The 11,260-nt window shown below is 31.7% G+C and overlaps 1 protein-coding gene across 1 annotated transcript; it reads left to right on the top strand.

Annotated features, from left to right (window-relative positions):
* Positions 1 to 5,961: 5,961 nt before the first annotated feature.
* On the top strand, positions 5,962 to 10,727 carry LOC141671853 (choline-phosphate cytidylyltransferase 1-like). The gene is made up of 8 exons (XM_074478249.1): positions 5,962 to 6,236; positions 6,879 to 6,992; positions 7,571 to 7,666; positions 8,509 to 8,551; positions 8,892 to 9,047; positions 9,142 to 9,222; positions 10,177 to 10,275; positions 10,357 to 10,727. Exons 1-8 carry the CDS (start codon positions 6,082 to 6,084, stop codon positions 10,498 to 10,500), a joined length of 888 nt encoding a protein of 295 aa, XP_074334350.1. The 5' UTR covers positions 5,962 to 6,081; the 3' UTR covers positions 10,501 to 10,727.
* The last annotated feature ends 533 nt before the right edge of the window (positions 10,728 to 11,260 follow it).

The raw sequence follows: 11,260 nt of genomic DNA, 5'->3' as shown, positions 1-11,260 counted from the left end.
TTTTCAAAATTTCAACCCAACCCAAACCGTTTAAATTTATAACCCAAACCAATTTGTATACTTCGGTTTGGTTCGGTTTGGATCAGTTTGATCGGTTTATTAAATATACAAAATTAATATAAAAAATTATAATAAAATATAAGGTTTCAAAGTTTAAAACACTTGAAAATAGTTCAAAACAATATTACAATCCTCCATATTGAATAGTCTTAAGCATCTAATTTTCGACATCAAAAGTACTAATAATATTGCTTACGCTTTAAATATTGGAATGAATCATTAATGCAAAAAATATAACACTAATCAAACATCTATTGTTGTTACGAAATGAACTATGAACACGGAGGTTATAAGTTACATTTAGAGTTAGAGATATATGGATATATGTAAATGGCCTAAACATAATTTTGGATTAACTTATTAGCATGTACATATATATTTTAATCGGGTTGGGTTGGATTGGTTTAAAATTATCGAAAACCATATCCAACCCAATTAAATTGGGTTGACATTTTTTCAACCCAACTATATATCGGGTTGAAAAAAATCGGTTTGGTTCGGCCGAAATAGGGTCGATTCGGTTTGGATTGGTCGGGTTGGTCAAACCGTGTACACCCCTATCTTAGAGGCTTTTAGAAGATTAAGATCCGGTTTATCGCTTGTGGTAACGGCTGTTTCGCTCGATTATTACTTGCCCTTTACGCATGCAAGCCTAATTATTAAGAAGAATATGTAATTTTATTTGAGAAATTGCAGAAGTATAAGTTACAATCAGAATCAACACATATGTAATTTATTTTATTTTATTTTTCTAAACAAGAAAATCGTATTTTTACAAAATAAAAACTTAAAAAATCATTTTTTTACAAAAAAACTTCAAATAAGATATTTTTTTCAAAAAAAAACAATTTAATATCATTCTCTCTTCTCTATATCATACTTTAATTAGAAAAAAATAATTTTAACAAATAGTATATTGAATAATAAATTAGTATATAAAATTGATTACAATTAGTGTTGTAAAAAGCGGAATCGGATTTAGTGGATGGAGACACCTTCCCCGAATTAATCTTATAATCGGGAATTAATCGGATTAATTAATTGCATCATTAATCAAAAGTAATTTAATATTATTTTTTATATATAAATATTAATATGCGTAATTATTTTATGATTTTGATCATACATATACAAGTACTATTATATATATTATACAAATAAATTTAAAATATGTAATATTATTAAAGGAAATATAATTTGTAAGATATAACTTATGAATTGAGTTAAATTTGACATGAAAAATTAAGAAAGTTTATTTTTAAGCATTAAAAATAGTAATTAGGTATATTAGAATAATATTTTTGACGAATTAATTTTTTAATTTTTTTTCAAAAAGGTCGATTTTTGGCTGATTAACTCGAGTTTTTCTGATTATTGACCGATTTTTGTAAAAAAATAATTTTTGACCCAATTTTCACTTAATTAACTCATTTTTTTACCAAAGAATGATTAATGGCGATTAATCAATATACTTAAATTCGTTTAAATAAACTCAAATATAGGTTAAATATAGGTTGGGATGGACCTAGCTTTCTCCTTTCAAATATACGTAATTTTTCAGTCTCCCTGTTTGGTGAAATGGTGATACAGTCTCGTCTTTACCGATTCTTCTAAAATGTCTAGTCTGTTGCATCATTCTCACGTGTTTTCAACAGTTAATTAATATCAAAATTTCTCATAAATAATTCAAATATATATATATATATCTGAAAAAATGTCTAATCACACTTAATATTGTCTTTTGGAAAAGATTAATACTAGATCAAGGTTTATGCAGTATGTGAATAGTGTTATTCATATTCATATATTTTACGAATTTAAGATGTTTCCCGGAAGCAGCACATCCTTTTTTGCTTGAGCAGTTGAGCTAGCCTTCCTGTGTATCTAGAGACAATAGATAGAGTACTCAATACCTACAATTCAACATTCAGCATGCTCTTATCTTGACTTTGACCATAACATTTTTATAATTTCCACTATATAAACCATTCAAACTATGCTTAAAAATTGATACCTAACTTTCTCAACAACCATGAGCAACAATGCTTCCACTGATCATCATCAGTGGTTGCATTACTATCAGCAAACCACCGCTGCTTCTGCTAATCCCGCAGTCATAACCTCTGTCGGTGGTGGTACCTGTCCCGGTTTCGGTTTTTCTGATACCGATAGTACAATAGTAACCACAAGTTTTACAACAAACAATACTTCAAGCCCTAGTAAATCAACTTCTTTAGGTAACAATACTGATGCTCATCTCAATCCTCAAGGTTCCCTAGGGAAGCCTATTCGTCGAAGGTCAAGGGCACCGAGGAGGAATCCGACCACCCTTCTTAATGCAAGCACTTCAAATTTTAGATCCCTTGTGCAGCAATTTACTGGTTGTCAAAATACTAAGGGATCGGCTTTTGGTTCACGAAAGGGTCCGGTTAATTTGAGTTTTAGCATGCCTGGGAATCAAAATGATCATCAAATAATTAGTACGAGTTCAGAAATAGCGTCAGTGGGATCCGAGTATTTACATAATCAGCTGATGAATCCAGTTGTTCATGATCAGTATCAAGGGCAGCAGCAAGAACTGTTCGAGAAATTACAGATTAATAATGTTAAGAAGAACATGCAGAGTGGCAGATTGGATGAGTTTGCTATCGATGAACTGCATGAACTTATAAATGAATCTTCCTCATTCAGTAACAGTGTTAATAAAACAGGATGGTAACTATTACTTTCGATGATTTTTTGTTATATATGATGATCATGATCAATCATATATCAGATGCAATGTAAAGTTTTTTTTTCCTTAAATTAAATAGAAATTGTAGCAGGCATCGATATCATTAAGTTCCTTGTACAGGAAAGTTATGCATCATTTCTGTATATTTTCGTGTTGTTGGATCTAATTTTAAAAAAAATACAATATATATAGTATCAATTTTTCCGATTCTCTTAACAGTAGACCGAATAATTTACAATGGGTATATAAACTGGTGCAACTCCAGCAGAAGAATATATATCATTTCAAAACTTGGAGCTGATTCATTTGTCTTTGAGTTGATGAATCTGAATGGGTTTATGACTCGTAAACAACTTGGCTCATCAAATTGTTTGATTACTAAGTCCTGCTGTTGGGCTTAATGAAACAAATTACACTTTAACTATAATCAAATATTTCAATACAATTTTTTCACCTTAACAATTCAACTCTAATCATGGAAGGAGAGAATCATTCATATATGAAAAAATGACCCTGAAGACCGAAGTGCAAGTGCCAACAGCTGCTAAACTTCGTACAACAAGATTATACGATTAGGATTTTAGGAAACGTAAAGCTAGTTTTCGGCCAAATTGTGTGCTATAGGAACGAGAAGGCTCCGACAGATGCAGACATCTGTAGACAAATCTAATGCTCAATGACCAAATACCTGTATACAAGCTATAGACTAGTTCCACAGTTAATTAAGCATATGTTTGTAAGCCCTTCTTTCGATTTGATATTTTATCTGGCAAAAACGAAGAACTAAGGAGAGCAAGTTTCCCGTGATCTATGTAGACAGTACATCCTTTCAATGAGTTGGAGAGAACGACAATTAATAAAGGCTTCGAATAAATGAATATTTTACGGGGCACTACAATACAACATGTTTAGGCTTCAGTGAAGAGACTTGATGGCTATGAGGATTAAGGGTAATATTTTGATTTGTTAAGTTACCAACCCATCTAAAACCTCGAGACAGAGAGTCAACGATAAGGTGAGAAAACCACTTTTCCCACCTTGTCTCCAAGAATATCCTTAACAGTTTCGCAGAGATTTTTGAATGATCTCTTCTTCTTTTTTTCTTTTTCTCTTCGGTCTCATCATTGAGCTTCAAGCCCTCCTTCGTAGCAGAAACCAGTTTTTTTTCCCATCAGATTCCTTCAGCTGACCGGCTGTGTACTCATCAATTGCAGCCTCAATTAAAAGAACGTCATAGCCTTTCATTTTCAGCAAGATTGTTTCTGATAACATTGAGGATCTTATTCTGTTGCAGCATCTCGCAAGAGATGTTGAGAGACAGGTGATCAGAGTCTGACAACTCCCTTGACAAAACCAATATGAGGAATTAGCTCTTCACAGTTGTGGATAATAAACAGTCTGCGGACATAAAACTTGATATTGATAGAATGGCCTTGAATTCAAGCTGACCCCTATAAAGTGCTTGACAGCAAGATGTTCTTCACAATCATTCGTTAAACTCTTTAGAAGGAACATTTTAAGCATTATAGATTACTTGAACGCACACACTTAGACGTGCAGCATGTAATTGTCAACTAGCCAAGAGTGCCTGACAGAGTGACAGTGGTACTTGAGCTGATAATACTAATTTTACAAAGTTCTAATGCCAAATATGAGAGGCCAATAATATACCTAATTAGATTTCTTTACTTGTTGCATTACATCATAATTGATAATACTAATAATATTCTGCGCAAAAACACGGAAAACAGTGGATAAAATATCAATACTCTTTCCCTTCCAAAATCAGCAGCACCAAGAAAAAAAAATTCTTAAAGGCAAATTCAAGGGTGATCCAAAAATTCAAATTTGGGGTAAATTATCCCAAATTTTCCTCCAACAGTGATCCAAATTTGGATCACTTGATTTAATATAAAATAATGGTTTTGTTACTTTTAGTTTATGAGGTTTTAAATTAATTTTTAATTTTTTAATTATATAATTAATAACATAATATAATTAATAGTTAACGAAATTAATTTTTAAACTAAAACTTAAAATAATGAGAAAATATAATTTTATTAAAATTTAAATAGAAGTACATTGAAGAATCAGAAGTGCCGGATCTAGAAGTTGAGACTATTCCGATCGATGAAAATATTGGATTGCAAGAATTCTTGGACCGCTTTAGAAAAATAAAAAATAAATAAGCACATATTGCACTTAGAGATGTATTAATTGAGTATTTGTACAAAAAATATACTACTTCGAGAAATTAGTATGTATCAATAATATTTTGTATGTTAATTATTGCAATGAACGTGTTTTTCATGAATTAAGTGCACGATTTTAATATTTTCATGTGTATTAATATTTTTTTGATTTAATTAATTTATGAAATTTTATATAAATTGTTAATAATGATTAAATGAGAAATTTAAGATAAAATTGTTTAATATAATATTTATATATTATTATATGTAAAAAATAATTTGGATCAAATTGTCAAAATTTGGATCACTATTTGGAATCCAAATTTGATTTTTTAGATCATAACTAATAGCGGCAGGTCGCAGGTCCTTTTCAGAAATTTGCCGACTTAAATACTAATGTTAATTATAAAAATATGTATGCTTATCTCACTATGTCAATCATTTTTCTTTCACTTCCTAATTTTCGACAAAAGAAAAAACCCCACTTGTATAGACCACTTTCGAGATTTAAAGCCAGGACCACAGCGTGAGGACCTACTACATCCATTTCTCACAAAATCAATCAATTCTAATCATTCTAATTTCAAGTCAGTTAGCTTAGAAGCTTTTATATATTATTTAATTTACACATTTATTTCATTATAATTGCTTAATACTGTACAACTTCCAGTGTGGTCTTTCTATTGTTTAATTAATAGACTATGCATATTTCATAAATCAAAACTGATATATTAAAATTTTGATTTATAATTTATCGCGTAATTTTTATAAAACCAAGTAATTTATCGATAATTTATACTATCTATCAAAAAAAATTGACCTATTGATTATCAATATTTGAAATATCAACCGATCTCTGTAATACACCTATTTTGACAATTCACTGTTATTCGACAATTATATCAGAGTTTCATAAAATTTGTGTTATTTTATTTAAAAGTAATAACTTTAAAAAGAGAAAAAAAATAGATATTCATCAATTCTGAAAAAGTGCAGGGAGCAAAGAGCAAGAGAGCTGTAACTTCCTCATTAGCCCAAATCTTGAAAAAAACACACAAATACACACACTATTCCAGTGTGAAAAACACACAAATTATGTCAAATAATGGTGAAGAAGATGGGATTAACAACAAGGGTGGTTACAAAATGAATCCACCACCAACAGATAGGCCAGTTCGTGTATATGCAGATGGTATCTATGATCTTTTTCACTTTGGTCATGCTCGCTCACTCGAACAAGCCAAAAAATCGTAACTTTTTCACCTTTCTTCAATTGGGTCATCTTTATTTTCACTTTTTATGCTTGTTTGCTTGAATTTAACTGTTTTCTTGGTGTTTCTTGACTTTTATGAGTGATTTCAGGGGTTATTTGTGTTGTTTTTTTGATTTTATGTTGGGTGGTTTTGTTATTTTTTGCTTGTTTTGTATGAATTGTGGAAATATGGAGATAATTATGTAGTTATGGTCATGTAGTGTGATGGTTAAATGGGAATTGTGATTGAACTGAGAACCGGAGAACTAAAGGCTGGGGCTTTTTTATGGTGCTATATACTGTTGTGGACTTTGCGTGCAAGTTGCAGGATATTTGGTTCTCGTAATTAACCGGTTCTTATGTGGAAGTGACCTTTTTTATGTACTTGATATGGTATTATTCGCTATTTATGATTTTAGTATTCGATTTGTTGTTTGGGATTATTTGGGCAGCGAATACTCGTTGGCACCAAGTTTTAGTAATTTGGACGTTTCTTAGACTAAATTTACATTCTGTTATTATATGACTCTTTTTGGAAATTATTGATGGAATGTTTTGCGGAACGATTGTCGTTTTTGGTGTTGTGGTAGTAGGTATATTATTTCTCTAAAACATTTATCGTTGATGTCAAAACTTATAGGTTTCCGAATACTTACCTGCTTGTTGGATGCTGCAACGATGAAGTTACCCACAAATTCAAGGGAAAAACTGTCATGACCGATACAGAGCGCTATGAATCTCTTCGTCACTGCAAGTAATTTATTTGTTATTCCTAATTTGTTACTTCTGGATGATTTGCTTAAAATTTTCTTATTTCTTTGATGAACCGCATTTTTTATAGTCTTGTGTTATTATAATATTCTAGGAACTTTTATGTCTTTTTGTATCGGTAAAGCAGAAAGGCAACTTTGTCAAAGGTTTTAGCATTATTAACTGGATGGAAGAAGAGGTTCTCGTGTCATGCAGTGTCTAAGCTATTCATAGAAATTCATTGTCAAGAATCTGTTCTAGACTAACATGTCCATCAAGCCATGTTTCACTACGCATGTTTCATAGTTAGAGTTGCAAGTTGTTTTCTAATTTGTTTTGAATTTAGGAGGATATTTCTACATTTCAAAGAAAGAGAAGTACAAACTTCTTGATATGGCCCTCATTGGATCTACTGTAAGGGATACCTTAAGAAGATTATTATTATTTTTCGAAATGGTTATATAGATTTTTGTTAATTTGGAATGCTGGAGATATTTTTTTAGTTTCAATCTTAGTGCCGTGGCCTACTTGCTTTTTCTTAAAGAGGATATTGAGGTCTATTTACTGATTCTTAAATTGCAGGTGGGTAGATGAAGTAATTCCTGACGCCCCGTGGGTTGTTACAATAGAGTTCCTTGACAAACATCGGATTGATTATGTGGCACATGATTCTCTTCCGTAAGTAGTTTCTTTCTTAATCTTTATTTTAGCAGCTATATCTGTTCTGGAGTATGTGATCATCTTATATAGTCTATAACTTATGCAACAATTAGAAGTTAAGTCCAATACCTTAAGTATGGGCCTCTTCAATAGTTTTTCCTGATGTTGAGTTGGGTATTTGGATAGAGTGTTGGACAAAGTACATAGTTATATAGTAGCCACCTCTCTATTGGTATGTGTGGCTACATTATTTTTTCTAATGATCTATTGGTATGTACACTTGCAATCCCTCGATCTGATTATGTGTTTTAGGCATTTAATTTTCCTGTTGTAGTAGAGATTCTGAGCACCTGTTATATGTCCTCCTAGTACACATAGCTATTTGAGTGGGAAAAAATGGTTTAAAAATTGTTAGGCTATAACAGTATACTGCTAATAGTCTTTAGACACTTGATTCACACATAAAGATTTATATTCTATTATAAATTAATTTTGAAGGATTGAACTATATATGCTGGACTTCTATTGCTAGCCTTTTAACTTTTAAGTGTGATTTACAATGTGGTATATGTACGACACGATAACTGTACGGTGTACCCATTGTTAACATAATATGTATTGCCCATTTACTGTATATCAACAAACTTCCGCTTGATTGGGAAGTGAATCTTTTTATTTTATCTGGCCTTATGGAATTGCTGGATGGTAAAAACAGTAGTCTTTTGGTTAAAATGTCATCAGCTTTTGCATGTGAACATTGAATCATTGCTCCGAACACCTGTTGTTCATATATAATAGTATCAAGCTGCTTTAGATCAGTTATGTCTTTGTTTTCCTAAGTATCTTCTTTTATTTTTCAGGTATGCTGACACAAGTGGGGCTGGCAAGGATGTTTATGAATTTGTATGTTAAACTTGTAGAATACGCATGTCGTATGTCATATGCGGATGTATACGGTCTTTCACAGTTTGGTGTCTTGTCCTTTGTAATTTGCATGGATTCTTCTTTGATGATCTGTGACTTCCTTATCTTAAGATACATAGACCTGCTAAAATTCTTTTGGAGTACAAGCATACCTTGTATGTCCCACCTGAAAGTCGAGAGTTTATCTGATTGTAGTACGACTGTTTTCGCTTGCCTTTGGCCGTATTATTACTTGAATTAAATTTACTTGGGTAGTTGTACTCTATTGTTCTTAACTGGAGTTGTATGAATATAGATACTGCCTAACTTTCTCATGCAGGTCAAGTCGATTGGAAAATTTAAGGAGACTAAACGGACTGAAGGGATCTCAACATCAGATATCATAATGAGGATTGTCAAAGATTACAATGAGTATGTAATACGGAACTTAGATCGGGGGTACTCTAGAAAAGAATTGGGTGTCAGCTATGTGAAGGCATGTCCTTTTCCAATTTCCAGAAACCATTTTGTCATTTTACCATATTCTACTCTTCGGTTTTAATCTTAAAACTATTCTTACTTTGTATCAGGAGAAGAGATTGAGAGTAAACATGGGATTAAAAAAGCTGCGAGAGGAAGTGAAAAAACAACAAGAGAAGGTGGAAGAGAAGGTATTAGCATCGGTGATATAATCGATTAAATTACATTCTCCAGTCTTATAATAAAAATGTCCTCCATGGACTAAATGCGCTTATACTCAATTGGACCATCTTAAAGCTTAATAAGAAGTGATATAGTTTTAGTTTCAAGTTACAACACTTTGCAACCTGGTAGCCATTAATGTTTGTTACAAGTGGTTTAGACTCTAGATATATCTAGATGACAACAGAATTCATTTAACTTGTAAATAATTATTCTGACCATAAAAGTTGATAGGGGGGCACTTGTTATAGGTTGGATTGAGTATGTCCATAAAATAATTTAATTGCCTGCTGAACTATAAGGAAATTGGAGATTGATAGTTTTCTTTTGAATATAATTATCTCATTTGGCCATTTGGGCCTCAAGTGGCTAAAGAAACCTTTAGACAATTAGATCCAAGACCTTCTAAATTCCAGGACAAGGTGATGCATATAGCGAAGATTAGTCGCCGGTCACCGATCGAGGTAGTACAGTATTATCTATGAACTTTTATATGATTCATTGATCAATATGATGCATTGGATAGAAGCGATAATTGTTTGTTCTAGAGAGCATCCAAATTGTAAGAGTTTTCAGATATTAAACAGATACAATCACATACATTAGACATGTTTTTGATGAATGCTTTATATTTCCTAAGCTATGACATAGAGTATAGATCAGTACACATACATTAGACATGTTTTTGATGAATGCTTTATATTTCCTAAGCCATGACATAGAGTATAGATCAGTACTCTGTGTATGATATGAACATAATCCAATTTCATTAAGAACTTGCTTAACCTTCTGAATTAAAAATTTCTCTTGCTACATTGACTAGTCCTTTAAGGATTTAGTATTAACTTGTGAATGGTATTGCAGTTAACTGAAGTACTGATTAGTAGGGATAACATTGTGTGTCTGTGAACTTTGAAAAACAGATGCAAACAGTCACCAAAACTCGTAACATGTGGGTGGATAATGCTGACCGTATGGTTGCTGGTTTTCTTGAGATGTTTGAAGAAGGGTGTCATAAAATGGTAATTTCACTCTCTTTTAGCAGATTTTTTTTGTAAGAGTGGATAGCTTTTGATTCTAATCATACATTGTTCTTCCACAAGGGAACTGCCATCAGGGACCGAATTCAAGAACAATTGATGGTGAAGGATAAGGAAGATTATTATGATGATGATGACGATGAGGATTACTACGATGCCAGCACCGATGAAGAATATGACGACAGCAGCATTGGCGTTAAAGAATAAGATGTTGTCCTCTTATCTTGTTTTTAAATTTCAGCACGAGTGGTGCTTCTGCTTGGAAATTTGTCGTAGCATTGTTGTTATATGCCAGCTTAAGGTGTGAAAAGCTTAGAATCGGATGTATATACTTCCAACCAGTTCTTTAGGTCTATTAACACAAGTATTTCGATTATTCTCAAGAAATTTGTGTCAGATTTTACTTGAAATTTTATAGATCATATGTTATATTCTGATCTGATCTTATATGTTGCCTAGTGATAGTGGATATTAGAACATCAGATTTTGAGTCATACATTTTCGGTGGTAGATAAGGCTAATCTTAATGCAGTATTGACTATTGAACAGTTTAACTTCATTGTACAAGCTTAAAATGAACTAAGGACTTGGAATAGAAACATATTCAGCTGCTCGGACTGGAATTTTGTGTTTCCGAGTTTTTAGACGAAGAAAAGAAGATAAAAGGATTAAATTTTGCAGAAAAGAAAAGAAAAAATTTGATACATAATTTATTTTTCTACGTTCCTAAATTTTTGAATGAAGGAACAGATTTATTAAAATATATAATATATAAACTTCAATTAATCTTTTTTCTCACAATCATCTCAATTTTGAAAAAATAAATTTGTACTGACTTTACTTTCTACACTTTTTTTTCCTTCAAAATTTTTTGGAACACATTGGAAAAATAAATAAGCACAAATTTTTTCCTTTGTTTTTTAAATTTAAACTTGGGAACACAGTCTTAAATATTTTTTAAAAGTTT

Source organism: Apium graveolens, chromosome 7 (genome assembly GCF_009905375.1).
Source record: "Apium graveolens cultivar Ventura chromosome 7, ASM990537v1, whole genome shotgun sequence".
Taxonomy (NCBI): Eukaryota; Viridiplantae; Streptophyta; class Magnoliopsida; order Apiales; family Apiaceae; genus Apium; species Apium graveolens.
This window is presented reverse-complemented; position numbering and strand designations above follow the sequence as displayed.